This window comes from Oreochromis niloticus, linkage group LG23, assembly GCF_001858045.2.
Source record: "Oreochromis niloticus isolate F11D_XX linkage group LG23, O_niloticus_UMD_NMBU, whole genome shotgun sequence".
Taxonomy (NCBI): domain Eukaryota; kingdom Metazoa; phylum Chordata; class Actinopteri; order Cichliformes; family Cichlidae; genus Oreochromis; species Oreochromis niloticus.
In genome coordinates this window covers 204346-223175 of record NC_031986.2, presented here as the reverse complement: position 1 = coordinate 223175, position 18830 = coordinate 204346, and the positions used below count along the sequence as shown (strand labels likewise).

General features: G+C 39.0%; 1 protein-coding gene across 1 annotated transcript; it reads left to right on the top strand.

Moving 5' to 3' along the window:
* Positions 1-1950: 1950 nt before the first annotated feature.
* Positions 1951-18211, top strand: LOC100694732 (transmembrane protein 47-like). Its single transcript, XM_003459154.5, has 3 exons — positions 1951-2614; positions 9688-9828; positions 13390-18211. Exons 1-3 carry the CDS (start codon positions 2386-2388, stop codon positions 13566-13568), a joined length of 549 nt encoding a protein of 182 aa, XP_003459202.1. The 5' UTR covers positions 1951-2385; the 3' UTR covers positions 13569-18211.
* Positions 18212-18830: the final 619 nt, after the last annotated feature.

Below are 18830 nucleotides of genomic sequence, written 5' to 3'. Positions count from 1 at the left end.
TCAGTGTATTTTTTTTCTGATGACATTTTCACTTATTTTAAATATGAATTACACTGTAATATGCTAAATACTAAATGGTCTGGTTCTAACATAGCACCTCCCTACTCTATCTAAGCATTCAAATTGCTTTAAACAACATGTCTCATTCACCCGTTCAAAGAATCACTTTTTTCTATGCTTAAGTGCTTTCTATCTAACGTTCACATACATTTACACTCTGATGGATATAGAGTGCAACTTAGTATCTTGCACAAACATATTTGGCAGGCAGACTAGAACAGGGATTGAAACACCAACCTTCCAATTAGTAGGTGACCTGCTCTATCTCGTTGGCTAGGATTGCATATTATTGCCTGTATGAGTCCTCATTTGTGAGTATAACAAAATCTGTTTCATTCTCACCATAGGGTGAGATGTGGGCCTCGCCTCTCACTCTATGGTAGCTAGGATGGGTTCCAGGTTCAACAGTAAGCGCAGTCATTAAGTAAGGTGTGTCAATGTTGGAAAAATGTTTCGTCATTCCTCTAGCCTTTGCATCCCTCCTTCTCCTTCACCTCTGTCTGATGGCCTCCCTCTTTTCTCTTCTGTGCTTTGCTACCCAGTCTTCTTCTGTCTCTTCCTTCATTATGCCTCATTATTATCCTGATGAAGAGTAAACGAGGCCATTCTTCCCTTCCATCCATCTCTCTGTCCCTCCTTTCTTTCCAGTTAAATAAACATATGGGTGGCTCTGCCTTCCTGAACCTCCTCACCTCTGCTTTCTTGCCCTCCCTCCTCATGTTTTTCTGGCTCATTAGTATGCAAAAGAAACAATAATATTCCTTGATGTGCCTCCCACATTCTCCTGCTCACTACTGAGCATTTTGTTCACCCTTTCCCTTCTGCTCTTTACTTTTTCTTCCACTGTAAAAGAAGTCCATAATGTAATAACCAATACCAAAATTTTATTTCTCTAAGGCCATGTGGGAATAAAGAGCTAATGAGGTCAGATAACAGATGTTGTTTCCAGTGGTTGTTTTTGCCCAGTCCATAGGGATTGTCTTTATTTTGCCTTTTTTAAGATTACACTACTCTTGACTCGTCTGACTTTATTTCACTTTTGAATTAAGGAGCAAAATGAAAAGAGGTTTCACAAATCATTAAAATCGTATCAGTAAATAGAATTAGTACAAAATTGGTTATGTTGCATAGTTCAGTGTACTAATGTAAACTTGAAGTGGTGTTGCTTTGACAAACTGTTTACAATTCTCAATATTATAAAGGTTTCATAGATAAATGACAGAGATGTAACCTGAGCCAACTGATCTTTAGGTCTTTATAACTCGTTAATTTCCGGTGTCAAAGCCAGACCTGAGCCATAGTCATAGACTGTATTAAAAATGGCCACTATGACATTGCATATTAGTCTGTAGATGATTGTATTCAAGTCTCAGATTTGGAAAAATATGGCAATATTTACAATATTTATTCATATATTTATGATGAGATGGCTGAGCTTTGGTTTTATCAGTAAATACTAGTTTAGAGTATTGTGTCCATCCATACATCCATAAATTGTGTCATAAAATGGGATGCTGACTTTAGCTAAAAAAGAACAGGCTTAAAACAAAAGCTGTTTACTGAAGTAACTAAACAGACAAGAGTATATTTTCGTAAATCTAACTAGTTATCAAGATGGACTGTCAAATAACCTGTTTTGTGTGTGTGCGTGTGTATGTTTATTTTGCTGTAGACTGTATTTTTAAAACAAGTCATTGTAATTAACTTGTTTTAGAAGTGTAGTCTGAATGTTTGTTTTATTTAAGTAAAGGTTGAAAACTGAACAGAGGGTGAACATACTGACCAGGTGATTATATGTCAGGGTTGTGTTTTTGTATCTGCTGCCCCCGAGTGGCCAAATTAAGTTGGGTCAAATAAAATGACCGTCAGTCAATGAAACGTTAACAATTATTAGCTTGTTTGCTGGGCATTTGACAGCTGAAATTGGCTAGCCTGTCTTTTTTGTGCTTTTGTTTTTATATCTAAAGATTTAGTGTAAGATTTCTTGAGCCTAACCAGGCTCCTCGTTCCCACAGTATGTCTATACCGTAATTAATAGAGGTCTCTCTCTCTCTCTCTCTCTCCCTAGGACCCTGTATTACCTGCTGATTCCCCCAAGCCTTGACGTCAGCGCTATAAGTGGTAGAGATCGCCGGTACTCGGCGCCGGCGGTGCCCACAGGCGCAGTGTCTGGCCGCAGTAACAACACTCTCCCGGGACTTGCCCGACCGACTTTCGCATACGACCTCCAAACAGCGTGAGGGACAGATACATCAAAAACATTCATAGGACACACGCACACACCCTCCCCTTGTTTCGAGCCCTCTTCGCCTCTCCAGCCCCGCCATGGCGTCTGCTGTACCCGAGACGGAGGGGTCAGCGCGGAGCTCCCCACTGACACCGCTGAAGCTTGTCGGGCTGGTGTGCGTCTTCCTGGCGCTTTGCTTGGACATAGGAGCCGTGATGAGCCCGGCTTGGGTGACTGCCGACGACCAGTACTACCTGTCCTTGTGGGAGTCCTGCTGGAAGCCAACGAGTAGCGAGAACTGGCAGTGCAGCAGCACGCTGGGTTCAGGTAATGAAAGGAAGGGGATATCGATGTTGTATGGGTTTATGAAAAAATAAATAAATAAAATCACCTGCTTCAGGTAAGATGTTAGAGCGTGGTTATCTTTTCTAATGTGCACTAACAGGAGCTTTGTATAACAAAGAGTTGTTCGTAATAACAGCGAAAACTGATGTTGAAGCTGATCATAATGAAGGAGTTGTGGTGAATACCCAGAGCCTGTCGACTCTAATAGCCAGAGAAAGTTATCATCCTGGCTAATACTCTGACTGCCCACTGCCATAAGACAGCGTCACCCTGACACACCTCGTCAGTCTCTGTCTCCTCTGGGATCTCCAGATGAATTATTGTGGCGGTAAAGTGGATGTCTCTTGTACAGTTAGAGCTTACTTCACACACAATGCGTTTATAAATGCGATAGCTTAAACGTGATAACTAAGATGTTGTTCAGCACACACGATGGCTGGCACCAACAAGTCAGGGAGCTGTATAAAATTACATTAGACTTAAAACAATAAAGATTAATGATCTCAAACTTACTCGACAACTATTTTGATAATCTGAAAATAACATCCTATTAAAATGCAAAACACCCACTAGCTTTTTATTCTTTACTGTAAGCATTTGTTTTCTTTGTCTGTTTTTTAGGTAATTAATTTGTGTGATTTCGAAAGTGCCACAGCTGTCACCTGCACTTATTGATGTTGCCACTTGTCAGTTCTAAATTAATTAACTTGTCAACAATATACAAAAAAGGAAGGTGTAGTGGAGGGGAAAAGTGCTGGCTCACAGCTAATGACTTCATCCTATCTCACTCTTTTAATTTTTATCCCCATTCTATAGTTGTTGGGAACGCGTCCTTGTTCTCAGGTCCAGGAGAGGTTTTGCACTTCTTGGCAGGAGAGTATTGGTTGATCATCAATGTTGGATTTGTTTCCAGAGTTCACACGCATTGTTTTAACTAAAGTGAAAGTGGCTGTATTTACAACCAGTGTGAAAGCAGGAGCTTACTGGGCTATTAAAAAATCTTTAAAATCTTCTGTCACATACATACATCTACCTGGAACCAATCCAGAAGTCTACGCTGCTCTCTCTGTGGGTGGGATGAGATCATGAGTGTGTGTGTGTGATGGATTGTGTGTCTGTCTTTGTGTGACAAAAAATCTGTATGTCAGCGTTTAAATTAGTGCGTGCGTGTGTGTGTGTGTGTGTGTGTGTGTGTGTGTGTTGGGCCAATCAGAAGCTACCATGTTGAGATGACCTATTTCTGGACATTCTCCTCTGAAGCCCAGTTGAATATTTCATGTCACACTCTGATTTCTCTGTAGTTGCATCTCCATTCCATCTCTCCCTGGACCTGGGAACACGCACATTCACTTAATGTTTGTGTGAGTGTCTCATCTTTTCTTCACACACACACCTATTCACTCTCAGAGACCTGACCAGTTCTCCTTAATTAGATATCTCATTGCAAAGGTTCTATGTCGTATGAGTATCTTTCCACCACAAATATTGATCTTAAATATACATCACACCCTTTATGTGTCAGTTGCTCTTGCTTTCCCTTGCAGTTTCTCTTGTCTGCTCGCCATTTACAATGACGTTTTCATTTCTTTTCATATTGAAGTAAATCTGAACTCATCATTGGGAAAATGCTTTCTTCGCCTCCTTTGTTCTTGAGTATGTAGCTACAATGGGCAGATTTGCAGCATATTCACTGAGTTGGATGTCGACATTTCACAAAGTTAGCTGAGTTGAATAGTATGATTAAATCTGCCTGCCCTACTCAAAAAGAAAAACAAGTACAGCATCAAAACCACCTGCCAATGTATGTGTAGGTCCACCTCACCCACTCATAGTTCTGTAACCTGGATAAAAGACCTCTGGGAGTGTTTGGTACCAGGGTCTTTGTAGTGAATCTTTTCAGTGGTCTCATGGTTCTGCTGTGGGGCTTTTGTCAACCAAGTTTCTTCCAGCACATACCAAACAGAGTGTTTTGTCTCATTACCATGTGTTTACCCTCTTGTGTATAAATAGTGCTGTGTTACCTTAGTCTTTGTCACAGTGTCTGTTAATCCTCCCAGTGTGTCATAGTTCTGTTTGGTCAGGATACCCTTGTGTCTTTGTGCAATGCACTAAGTGACCCCTCAAGATAATTTCACAACCTGGAATATAGTCATAAGCTCTTCAGCGGAACTCCCTCACTGTCTGAGAGAGAGAGTGTGAGAGCACAGGAAACTGTGCACTGCCAGTGTTGTCACTGTTGCAGGAAAATGTAGGGGAAGTTCACTGCAAATTGGAAAAGTTTCCCATGTGATCAAGACCATCATCAGAAGCCCCCGCGCCTGTGTCTCTGTGCGCGCTCGTGCGAGCGCCTGTGTCTGGGCCCGTGCTTGTGTCTCTGGGTCCGTGCTTGTGTGTGTGTGAAAAATCTGTTAAACCTTACTAATGTGCTTAGTTAAACTTGTGCTTTTGTAATGTTCAGTATTGCGAGACATACAGGTTGCATGCCTCGTTGGAAAACTTTATTTCAATTTATTTGCATTTGTTTAATCCGAACAAGGAAAATTTCCTGTTTTATTCTGAAGGTCTCTGTCTGTTGTCATTGTGTTCAGCTTGTGTCCTCCTGTCATCATGTGTATTAGGATCAGCTGTTCTTCCCTCCTGTGTGCGATTACCCGGTTACCTTGTGTGTGTATATTTAGTGGGTGTCGGTCTGTGTTCGTTGTCGGCTCGTCTGCGTTACTCTGTGACAGTCTGCATTACTCTGTGTTTCTTGGTGTCCTATTCGTTGGTCTGCGTCTCTCTGCCTTTCACCCCGTTTCCTGAGGATTTCAAGTTTGCTCTTTAGTTTTTGGTGAAGGTGGTGAAGGTCTATCTAGCAACAGAAATCCTTATTAGTATGGCAAGTTTGTTTAAGCCAACAGAAAATATTATTTTAACATTTGTGTGATGTTTATCCTTAATTGACGGGAAAAATAATTTATACCTTAATGAGTGAAAATTTTTACTGATTGTGTTTCTTACCTGTGTTTTCTCCAAAGGGTGTTCAGGCCAGAAGAGTCCTTCCTAAATACCTTTTAAATCTTCCAGGTAGCACCAAGTTATTGAAGAGGGGTGTAACACGTCTGGCTACTGTTTGACCCAGCACAACACACACAGTGGTCATAGCAGTGATTAACTGTGAATCTTTATAGTGCTTATTTCTAACTGTTGCAGCCACTCTTTCTCTCATCTGCCCAGCTCACTGCAATTGCTCCCGTGCAACTCTCCTCTCTTTCCCAGCACGGTGATGAAATAGTAGAGGCATGATTCAACAATCAGTGGCAACTGCGCTGGCCAGCCTCCCCTGGCACTGCCCCTGATCCCGTTGCACCACCCCTCCCCTTTAGCTGAGCCACCGACCACACCCCACCACATACCCCCATCAACCGACTTTACATTGGAGTGCCGTCCAGCCTAGCCTACTGGCCCTAGATGGTCATCACAAAGAAGAAAGGATGAAATAGTTGAATTTGGCACTTCAGCCCCCAGGTCATCTTAATCCTTAGCTAAGCTCACCAGAGGAACGGATTCCACCTCTCTCCATGTTTTAAGGAGGTTGAGGTGAAATACTTGTGTGGCTCCACCCCTTCATAGTCAACATCCTCCCCTTGCCATGTAACCACGAAGGTTCACAAGGCACTTTATCTCCCTGTGAAAGTGGTCTGAGTTTATCCCCTCTTTTGTATAGTTGCTGCTGACTTTTCTGGACCTGGAGAAGATTTTCACGTGATAACCTACCCAATGTGTGTAGCTCTGCTCTCAGATCCAGAACATAATTTCTGTTTTACTCAGGCTTCACCATCTCATCAGTCTGCTGGTGATGGACGCTGATGTACAAGAACAAATACAAACAGGGCTGGACTAGGACAAAAAATCAGCCCCGTCATTTTTGGTTCAAGCGTCCCACCGTTATCGCTATCATGCATACACATATTATGTATATATTCATTTGTTTGACTATTGATATTGAAACAGGTTTTAGTTATGTCAGTACAGTTGTTGTTCAGTTAGTTTTTATTTGCACTGCAGTATGGGACAATAATTAAGAGCTACACTTTAGGTATTAGCAGTAGCTCATGGCCAAAGTAGACATTTATTCCCAATTATGTACTATTATCTTACCATGTGAATTTCATTTTCCTCAGTCTCTTCTTCATTTCTCCACACCTAATGCTAGCAGCAGCGGGCTACTGTGACAATGAGGTATGGTTACTAGTTGTTGCTGGTACTACTGTTCACGGAGCAGCAGGCACCTTGTTTTCTCTCAGCTAGCATGTTTTCTCTCAGCTCTCCAGCTTCTTGCCACTTCTTCCACACTAAACATTTTTTACAAGGTGCATGAGCACTCATCAAAGGTAGGGGAGGGACCAATTGAATTAAGAGATCTGACTGGGCAATTCAGTGTCAGTAATGAAAATGAATGAATGGCCTGCTGTCAGTGCTTGTACAGCTGGTGCGCAGGCGACTCATTAACCCAAAAGTGCCTTGGTCCACCAGGAAAATGTATTCAGGGCTGGACTGGTAATCTGGCATACTGGGCGAAGTTATATCCCCATGCACTCCAGTGAACTGGCCCAATGAGGTCCATCCCAATGCGCTCAAATTTCACCTCCGTTAATGCTAACAGGTACAAAGTTGCTCTCAGAGTGGCCCACTGGTTAACCAGCTGGCACACATATAACATGCTTATATCTTTATATCTATTTTTATATATGCATTTTTCCACATAATTTCAAAAACTTGGATGAAAAAAAAAATTTGCGAGGGAGAGCAACCGAATTATTAATTGTTAAATTGATTGGTCTGAAGATAGGCTAGAGTTACTCAAACTTTTTAACAAACTGCTAACAATAGCCTAGTCTTAATTTCATTAAATGTGCTTTCTTTCATTTTTTACATTTTATGTTTGTTGCATTCTTTTAGAGACATATGTATATGTAATACTGGTTGGGCCGAAAGTGGCCCGTATTTATGATTAAAAAAACATGCGAATTGTCCATTCCAATTTTTAGGACATTAAATTATATACATATGGAAAACAATTTGTACATTTACAATTTATGTAATTATGCACTGTAAGTGTGCTAAAATCAGTCTGTTTAATCAAGAACTATATAAAAACATCTATAAAAAAAATTCTGAATTATATAAAAGCTATGATATTTAAACATAAAAAAAAACTGATAACCTTGTATCAGTCGTATTTACTCTTTGGTGTTGAAAGTCCGTTTCTTTAATCAAACTTTTACAATTGTAGACGGTACAATCCTATCAGTACAGAAATGATAAACTTGTGTTACATGCTCTCCGAGTAAGTGTTCAGAAAATGAGACTGCAAGCTGAAAATAAATATTACATTTATTTTTTGCTTGAAACTGAACTACAGTTGTCACCAAGATCCATCAGCCCTCACTCTTTTTTGTCTTTTCACATTGTCCCATTCTATTTTGTTTTCCTCCCACTTTCTCCTTTTTCTCATGTTTTATTTCCTCCCTCACTCTCTAAACTAAACATTAAATGTCATAGCTACCTTATTACTGGTTTAAAAAACAAAAACAAAAAACATAAACCACTGCAGAAATGACATTTAGCATTATAACACCTATCTTTTTTTTTCTGTGCTCCCGTTAGTCATTTGATGGCTAAGTCAATAAAATGTTGAGAAGCTCTGCATTACACCATTGCATTTGTTACTGACCCTCTTGAATATACATTTTTGGTAGTTCCTTTCTCAACGTGTAAAATAAAGGTAAGAGAATGATATGGTGGCAACAGCTTCTGTTGCAGAAATTGACTTTGAACGTTGACTTTGAACCCCATTATGAAAATAATGAGGCATATCTTGAGTCTTAATAGCACTATTTTGGGTGTTGTACTCCCTTGCTATTTTTGCCCTGTTTAGTAAATCTGGCTCTATTGGGGAAGACCCCCAGTCTAATAACCATTTTTAAAGCTGGTAAAAATCTGAAAACATTATAAAATCTATGTTTCAGGTTTATTTTTGCACAAGGTTACTGGTTACAACCAGACCGTATTTTTTTTAAACTGGTAGTTTACTTAGTGTGGTTAACTTAGAACCAAATGAAAATGCTTACCTTTATTTTGCAGATGTTTTACTTACTTATTCATAGTTTGTGCTGCCTTAATGAAGGCCAGTTTAAATATGCCTCCCACAATGTCTGGCAAAAAGAAAAAGAAATAATATAAAGAGAATCTAAATTACATGAAATGACAATCATTAAGTCTGAAATGGAGCAGGAAGAAATATAATCATCAGTTTAAGATAATGTGTTGTTTATAATAATGATATTTAGTGTGCATGTGCGTGAATTATTTCAGTGTGGTTCAAGCCACAGTATATAAATACGGGCAGATTTTTGATAACCTGCCAGCAAAGCTTTTTAGACCGGGCTTTTTGTTGGCCTAGACATACTAAGTGCGCTCTCTGTCTTCATATTGTTCACCACCTCTCTTTCCCCAGATCCTTTGCACTGTACTCATCTCCTGTCCCCCCCCCCATTCCACCTCCACTTTTCCTTTCACTATCCTCTTTCCCCATCCTGCTGCCAACTTTTTTCATTTTGCCCTCTGTCCTTGTAATGTTATACTAATTTCTGCTTTGTTTCCTTCTTCCTATATCCGCTTTCCAGTTCCATCTTCTCTTCCGGCTCTCCGTTATTCTTTTCTATTAGTCTCATTCTTTCATTGGTTAAATTCTTGGACACCTTCTAAGTAAAATAGTAGTATATTAGTATAATAATATAAAAAGTCCTTCCCCAGTATCCTTTCTTTCAACTCCTAGTCCTTTCCTCTTTGTCGTAGTTCCATTTTCTCTTATGCTTACCTCCTTCTCAGTATACTGTACTCACTGCTTTTGTGTTAGTTTTACATTAGTTATTTACTTGTGATTGTTTTTTTTTCCAATATAAATAGGATGGTCATGGTTTTACTCTCTCACAGTGAATGCATTTTCTGTTCTTTTACTTACTTTCATCTTACGCTCTCTCCTTCTTTTCTTGTTCGCCTTACCCTTACAGACTGGCAGGTTGCTACGCTGGCCCTGTTACTAGGGGGTGGAGCCCTGGTGCTGATGTCATTCTTGGTTGCTCTATTTTCTGTGTGCATTGGCACAAGACGGCGGTTCTACGCGCCTGTTGCCTTCATGCTCTTTGTTGCAGGTCAGTATACACAAGAATACTGATGTTGTCCAAACATAAGTCAAAAGCCTGAGTTTAAGACCACAAACTCCTTATGCCCTAAAATATACACACACGCACACACACACACTCACACATACGCACACACAATAAGATTACTTAATTAGCCAATTTAGACATTTTTATGATTCCTGCCAATTTCATTTCGAAGGCCAGCGCATTTCCACTATTCCCTTATTCTTACCTCCAGGAATAATTGGATAATTTTAATTTGGGGGCATGAAATGCTTCATTTTGCAAAGCTAGATGTGCTACTTGTCAGACATTTTTTTAAGATCTTACTGTGGGTACTACAGAAATGAGAGAGAGCACTAAAGTGTAAATTGTTCTTACAGAGATGGTTCAGAGATTTGTAGAGTCTGTGCGACTTTCCCTGAGCTGAAAGTGTGTTATAATTATGAATGCAGTCAAAGCACTAATGAAAAATGAGTGCTCATGAAATCACTGGAATATGACATCCTTATGGATGTGTGTGTTGTAGCGTTGTGTCTCGTCGCACAACTCTACAAACCTGTTCGTCTTGATATACAGCCAAAATTGAACTTGAACAAGTACTCTTTTGCAACAAAGGCAGGACATTGAAATTACTGACTAATTATAATGATAATCTTCGTGGGGGCAGCTTTACCTTCATCAGGGTGCAGCTCCTATTACTTCATATGTAACTTGGCGGTCAGAAGTTTAGGTCTTACATTTTGTCATGAGAGGCACTGATGTCCAAGGTGTTCAAAATGTCTGTCTCACCATCTAGCTCTAGCATCTAGCAAATCTCACCATTTAGCTGGTGAGAGTCAAAATGCATCACTTCTACATGATGCTTTCGAAGGGGGATATAGTATTTTTGATTATTTAACAACATTCTAAATCACACATTTTGGAGACAAATAACATAAGGAATAGTGTTTAAACAGATTTATCTATCTATTTTTTGTATTTGGCAGGGGGTGCTGTGATGAGCTGCAGCACCTCTAGTACCACTAAACCTTGTGCAAATTAGGATTTTTTGCAAGACTGCATTTTTATCATTTCTTCACAATGGATTCGAACACAACTGTTTTGGTAATTTAAACCAATCCATGCTTCAATTAAATAACCATCAAAAATCATTATATGATGTATAATTTTAGAACCTGGAAAACAGAGATCAGTCATCTGTGGCTACTTGTTATCCGTACTGGTTTTTCCATGATTGGATGCAGACAGCAGTTTTAAATGAGCCCAGTACAGAGGCTGAATGTTTTGGGTGAACTATAAAGGGACTCTCAGTGAATAATGGATCACAACTAACACCTCTTTAAGACTTGTTTATTTTATACCACTTTTATTCGTATTTGCATATTTTTGAAATATGTAGCCTGGACTGTTTGATTCAATCATACATTAAAAAAAAAATCAAGTCTAAATATCGACTAAATACAAGAAAATTTAGAATGACCGATTTTGTGCTTTTTAAATCAGTTTATTTTTTCAAGTTTTTGGGAAAAACCTGCAAATAAATCAATTTTACACCAACTCCAACTTGATCAGTGTTCTGATTATTCAGTGGAGAAGGTTTCAAAATCGGTTGTTCGGTTGTTAAGCTTAATGTGGAAATGCTTTACAAACATTCAGAGATGAACTTACACACTTGCTTTACTTCTCTCTGGGATAACTTTCTCAGAGATGAAATGCTGGTTTGGTAGCGAGGCTCCAAATGCTCAACCAGGCCGCCGAGAGGTCTCGCACGCCACAGCTGCTCTATCACGTTACGCATGCTGCCCTGACGTGCTAAGGTTATGAGCTCGGTTATGCCATGTCGCAAGTTTTGTGAGGTGCTTTTGTGATATTTAATGGATCGGATTGCATTTTTTATTTCTCTGTGATATCCGATCCTGTAATTTAGGTCAGTATCAGACCGATACCGATACATAATATCGGATCGGCCCATCCCTAGTAGTTGATACAATTTACAACACGTGAAAGATTTCTTTTTTCTTTTTTTTACCTTTTTGACACCAGACTCATCTTCTAGGTCAAAATTAATGGTTAAATATAGTCACTGGCCAAATATTAAATTTGATATTCTGTTTACTCAAAAAATTAAAATCCTGTGAGTGACCACCGTCTATGTGTACAACATATAGAAAAGTATGGTTTAAAGTATAGCAAGTTTAAATTGAAACTTTTGATGAGATTCTAAGCAGCCCACTCTTCAAAATCATGATGTCACGAAAACAGGGTTTTCCCAACTGGTCATCGTGGGCATGAAAAGATTAGCTGGTGCCATAAAGTTCTCCAGATGAGAGTCAAATTTAAAGGGTAAATACCCAACTCAAAACATCATGGATGTGTACAATTAGTGTTTTCATAAGACAACAGAAAACAGCCATAACACAAGAGGGAGTAACCCGATCCCAGGCAGGATAATCTGCTCCATTGACTTTTTTTTTCTTTCATAGGGGTCATCTCAATCACTATTCGTCCTGCCCCTCATCCAGGACCAGTTTGCCTTGGGTGACTCTAAGGGCAAAAGCCCCAGACAACACACAAACCCTCCACCACAATAAAGTGGCTCTCAGGGAGGGATGCTAAAATAATAAGTAAATAAATAAAAAAGAAAACTGAAATACTGGCAAATTTTAACCAACGCCAATGCACATCAAAGACCTGTAACTCAGATCATTTTTATATTGTAAAGATAAAATTTTGCATGGCTTTATTGGATATGGTAAATTTAGACTGACTCTGGGTGATAGCAGCACTTACTAACTGATGATAATGATCCATAAGACAATGTTTTGTGTTCAAAACGATCTGCTACGAAGATTGAATTGCTATGTCTTGATGCATTCTCAATCATCCAGGAAAGTAAATCTCCAAAAGTTGAATCTGTTCATCTGGACGTAGCGTTTTGTGGGAGAAACGTTTCGTCACTCATCCAAGTGACTTCTTCAGTCTCAGCTGACTGCAGGTTTCCCCAAACCTTATAAACAGTACATTTGCATAATGACTGAAACCAGCCCACTGAAGGAACAATGGGCTGTGAGGTCAGTTCCTTAATCATAATTATGCAAATTCCCATGACCATTGATCAACAATCACTGACCAAAACCCACTGATCAAAGAACACTGATCAATGGCCATGAGTACCATTCACAGAGAGTTGGGGAATGGCTGCAATCACAGCATTGTAAGATGGTGACAGCCCATTGTTCCTTCAGTGGGCTGGTTTCAGTCATTATGCAAATGTACTGTTTATAAGGTTTGGGGAAACCTGCAGTCAGCTGAGACTGAAGAAGTCACTTGGATGAGTGACGAAACGTTTCTCCCACAAAACGCTACGTCCAGATGAACAGATTCAACTTTTGGAGATTGAATTGCTATATCCACGTGAATAATTTCTTTGTTTTTAAATATAACTTTTATCCATTTATTTGTCAATTTGTGCAGTTTGAGACATAACCTTTTTTTCTTTAATTCCAGTTTATTTTCAGCTTTACATGCATGCGTAGAGTGTTGCTCAAATCTGTATATCGCATCCAGTTGTACTCCAGGCCTGCAGTTTGGTCCTCTACCCTGTCAAGTTCATCGAGAGTATCAACTTGAGGATCTACCATGAATTTAACTGGGGCTACGGCCTGGCCTGGGGAGGCACCATCTTTTCCTTCGGTGGGGGAATCCTCTACTGCCTCAATCCCAAGAACTATGAGGAATACTACTAGTGCTACCTCAAGTCTGGAACCCTCTGGTCACATCTTCAGAGTCTAAGAGGTACATAGGGCCTGAATAACATTTCTAATGTTCTGGGAAAGGGGGAGGGAGTGGGTGTCTATTAACAGCTCAATTCCCAATAACTTTAAAGGGAAACATCGGACTTGAGCCAATAACTGTATTATCAGAAGTTTTGAATCCAGACAGTGAACCTGGTGGTCTGGAGCTTAAGTTTTTTGCCTCAATCAACACTAGTGTCAGTGCTGACTCTAATGGATATTCAGACTGATAAGCCTCATGTTAAATGGTGCCTCTTGGGACAGATGAGGTAGGGGGCTTACATGTTTATTCCCAAGGCTCGTGATACAGTCTAAGGAATACTGACAACACTACAGTAACAAAGGATTCAGGTTACCAGTGTTAATGCCTCCATTCTGAATTGCAAGAACTGCTATTATGTCTATTAACTTTTCTGTTTGGAAAAACAGGATGTCAGACTGACAGACTTTTGCCAGTTACACATGGATGCACATGCACATACACATGCATAGGCAGCATATCTTTATATGAGGTCAGAAACCCTCAAGCTGATCATCATTATCATCATCATCATCATCGTAAGTGCTTATTTAGGAGCTGTTTTATTTTATTTTTAGAGTTCTGTGAAGCTCTTAAACTTTCACAAGGATGTGAGACATGCTGCAGATGCTAGAGTTGTGCCTCATAACTTTTCATAACACAGATCGATTTGTCTTGTGGGAGAAGGTAAGGAGGGTGGAATAAACTAAAGACATTTGCTCAATATTCTGTTTTCAACCCACTTGTCTGTTACTGTGGCAACCCACAGGGTTTGCACATCCAGCTGTCATCATTGATTAGCCATGGTTGGAGGTGTGAGATGGGACAGCGCTCGGCTAAATTTCGGTTGCCTATCATGCTGCGTTTTTCTGCACCGTGACATATGGAGCATCCTTCGTCTTCTTATCTGGCTCATGGCAGTGTCTACAACACACATGAGACACACAGCTCCAGTCTTTCAGTGGCCATGTTGTCATGCACAGCAGCAGTTTGAGAAAATTAGAATGTGTTCTGAATTTAATTATGTTCATACACACACAAATTCACATTTTACTGTATAAAATTCAGTAATTATCTTTACTTTCATTTACAATCGTTCCACAGTAATTTGCATCATGGGCCGATAGAAAGGAAAGAAGATCAAACAAACATGATTTTTTGTAAAATATAACACCAAGGCTATAATATTTTTGTGTTATCAAACTGCTGGAAAAACTATCCAATGGGAAGAGCGCTTTCCTTGAGAACAAAGGACACTAAAGGGTATTGTACACAATAGCTGAGATTTGTGTAGACTTTTAACTGAATTATAAAATAGTATTTTAATGAGAGTTATTCTTGGAGAAAATAGGGTAAATTAAGATAGATAGATAGATTAAAGACATTGGTCCGTATTTTTTAAATAAAATCTCAAAATACGTGAGATCCCTGCTCTGGCAACCTAAGAAATAAATGATTAACATTATAAAAAAGTGTGTTTTAACCCAAAAGATGATCTTTTACAGGCTCTAAGCAATTTTTGCTTTTAAAACAAAAATAAAACTCTTACTTTTCTTAATATCATCATTTCCACATCAGGTTTACTGACCCTGTGACTCTCTCTATAATCTGTAAATAAAATTAGTGTAGACAAATGGTAACGAGTAGGCCAGAAAAACATGCATGTCAAAACTCTGATGTCAGATGGTATTGGTGATTACAAGAAGCCATTTGGATTGCCAAATATAATGCATGTTAATAAAAACACACAATATGTGTATAAGGAATCGGTGTATTACTGTGTGCTGCCATGTCTTGGCCTACAGTAAGTGTCAGCGATCAGCACTGCATCCGGAGTGTTAAGTTTTTGCTGGCCAACAAGCCAGGCATGCATCTGCTGAAATGGGAGAAGAAAATGCCAGTATTAGCCGATATCAAATGACACAGTTAACAGGTGTTAGGGCACATTTCAACAAAACCCAAGATGGTTTTATATATCAAGCACTACCCCTTTACAGACAGACTGATCTGATAATCATTGCTTTATGTCCCAACAGGGTGATAATAATTTAAGGTTTACTTATATTTCCCTGCCCTCCGGATTTGGGTCCAATCAGTATTTTTGGGTAGTTGCCATGGATCCAGAACAATTTCTGGGTGAAAAGATAATTGAAGACCAAATATTTTACCCTCTATGTTAATTTTGAACTCTAGATTGGGCGATACTCTTGTGCAATAATGTTTAGTTTTCCTCTCCCCCTCTGTACTGAATTATTTTGCCAACCCTGCAACCTCCTTTTTCGAGTCTGGATGCTGTAAGCACAGGGAGGAGGTGCAAGTGTTGTCTGGTATTTTCTTTATTCCCCATTGTCACATATTTGCTGTGGAGCTGTCAGGTAACTATTGCCTAAAAATAGGAACCAGGCTGGGTCCCTTGGCACCTTAAAATAAAAGTTGAGCTGTGAAGTCACCTCTTGATTCAAGCTGCTGCAAGAAGTCCATTTATTTTACAGTGATATTTACAGTGGGCAGAAATGTTTCTTTTGCTCTTGATGAGGAAAACTGTTTGTTCTGTACTTGAATATTTGAGAAGCTTCTTCACTTTAAAATCATCACACTTGGAAAAGAAGGTCCTGCTTTAGATTACAGTCCAGACATTTCATTCATTCACTTCCTTTCTGTTTAATAGTCACTGTTACATTTGATGTACAGAAATAAAACATTGATTTCGGTATTGTACTGTAGAAAGGTTCAAAATACAGAGCTAATATAGTTGTAGGAATTCTCGGATATTGAGGGAATTGATTTTTTGCCAGGAGATGAATGAAAGTAAACGTGGTTCTGGCTAAACGTAGAAAAAACACCTGCAAGTTCAAATGTAAAGCTTGTAAAGCAGCATCTAAGTGATTGTTTGGTCTATCATATTTATTCATGAGGACAGAGGAGTCTTTGTGCCAGCTGCTGGCTGTAGGTACATACAGATACAACATGGTATGGGCCCAAAGATGGAGCTACACATCCATGAAGAACCACATGGAAAAAGGCTAAAAATGTTTCCTAATATGTTCACCTATGACTTTGATATTGAATACATTATTGTAAAGTCTTAAAGCTATGTATAGCTATAAGAGTTTTACATTAAAAAACATCTGCATAATATTCTTTAAATCTATGATACAGAAATGTAATGCATTCACTTGATCAATTGTATTTTCCTTCTCTAAATTTACAAAATAATCATCTTGCAAATTCCAAGAAAGCACAGGCTCATGGGATTTTGAGATTTATTAATAATTCAGAAGAGAGGAGATTATTATTTATCTTTTTTTTTTTTTCTCAATTTGTGAGATAAATGTCCTGCTGCTGGCAGCTAACTCTACTTTATAACACAATGCATGGTACTGCTAACATTTGGACTGTAATCTAAAGAGCTTTTCAGATTGTGACCTTCAACTTTTTCAGTTTGAAAGACGTTTCAGTGTTACCGTTTTCAGCGACGAGTCCAAATCAGTGGTCATAAATACAGAAATGTGTGACTTGATGTCTTGTTCCTCCATTTTGCCAGTGAGAGACAGAAGACCTGACCCAATGGTAAGGTGCAGTAATAGAGATTATCATTGTATGATATTTCGGTAAAACCGCTACTGTATTTAATTTTGTATGGTCACTGCTTGGTGATTGTGTTTGTGGTGTAGAGGGGCCTTAGGCACTACCACTGTAACAGACCTGGGTTAAAACACACAGGAATAATTTAATGAAAGGACTAAAATATAAATTGAACACCTTCAAAATAAAATTGAAATATTAATTCTTATGTGTTTTCTTATAAATACTTTTGAGGAGGAAGTAGCCCTTGTCTCATATTCTTATGTTTTGCCGACCTGCCATACACACTCAGTAAAGAGAATGAGTGCCTTGACAGATAAATCCAGATCAAAAGCTTACTGCTCTTTGGGAGTTCAACCCTGTTAAACGGTGCAGCTGCTGAGATTCAAAGTTGCAGTGCAACATTTGCAAATTTACAGAAATCGAATACATGGTAGGCTGAAGCAGATATGTGTTTGAGCTTCAATGGCAATGCAGATATGTTGGCACCCATTCAATGAGGCACATCCTTACACTTCTGGATAAATAACAATACTTGTGTAATTGTCCTTAGTCGAGAACCTTTTAAGCTTGTTAAACATACAACAAAACACTGTCCTTGTATGTTTTAGCCTGGTCTGATTGTAGCTATTAGCATTTGTTTCATGATCAACTTGCTGATGAAAAGTAGAGACTTGTAAACAGAGAGCGCTTGGGTTTTTTTTCCGTCTTCCAGTAGACTGGTGAAAAAACACTGGCTATTGATGTGCATAGGGATTTAGGCTGTATACAAAATGTGTGAATGACAGAGAAAGAAGTAAGTGTGTCTGACATAGAGACAAAGAGTGTGTGTGTGTGCACGTCTATTAGCTTAATTTTACATGCCATTGTAGAAATTTCAGTTCTTGGCATTTATCTCTTTGTACGTTGTCACATTAAAGCACTGAACAGAACGACTCACTTTGTGTCTCATTATGTTTGTCACGATCTCTTTTCTTATGTCGGTTTTATTCAACTCAGAAATTTTACTTATGTTGAAGCTAGTGGGTGCCTTTGCTGACTAAAGTAATTATGTGCAACCAAAGTACCGTAGTAAACGGGTTTGGGCTTTTTATGAACACATTAAAGTTGATATGTTTTACCAGTGAGTCCAAAGTGCAAAGAAAGTTATTCTCTTTTACATTATTGCTTTATCAGATATTTTTTTAAGGTCAGCAAAAAAAATATTCATTTTAGTTAAACATCCCCAGTCAAATTCAAAGTGAAAAGCCAAGACACATCACAGGATAGGTTGCATTTAAAATTTCTTTATACCAGAATAGCTCTTAACTTTCCTGCTGGACTGTACAGCAAAACAACCTGAAACTAGACATGTATTATGCAGAAGAAGTTTAATTGACCTTATTTGTTGAATAATATTGGTGAAAAGAAAAGCTGTACTGAGATGTTTTACTGTATTTGTTCTCAGGTGTCCTGTAAAAAACAAACAAACAAACAAAAGATTGTCTAACAAAGGTGCCTGTTTGGGGTTCGTGTGGGGGCACTGACCTAGGCAGACCCACATTAGCCCACAGTGAGCTGCTTGCTGTGGGTTGGTACTGGGCCCCATATATGTCCCATAGTGCATCACT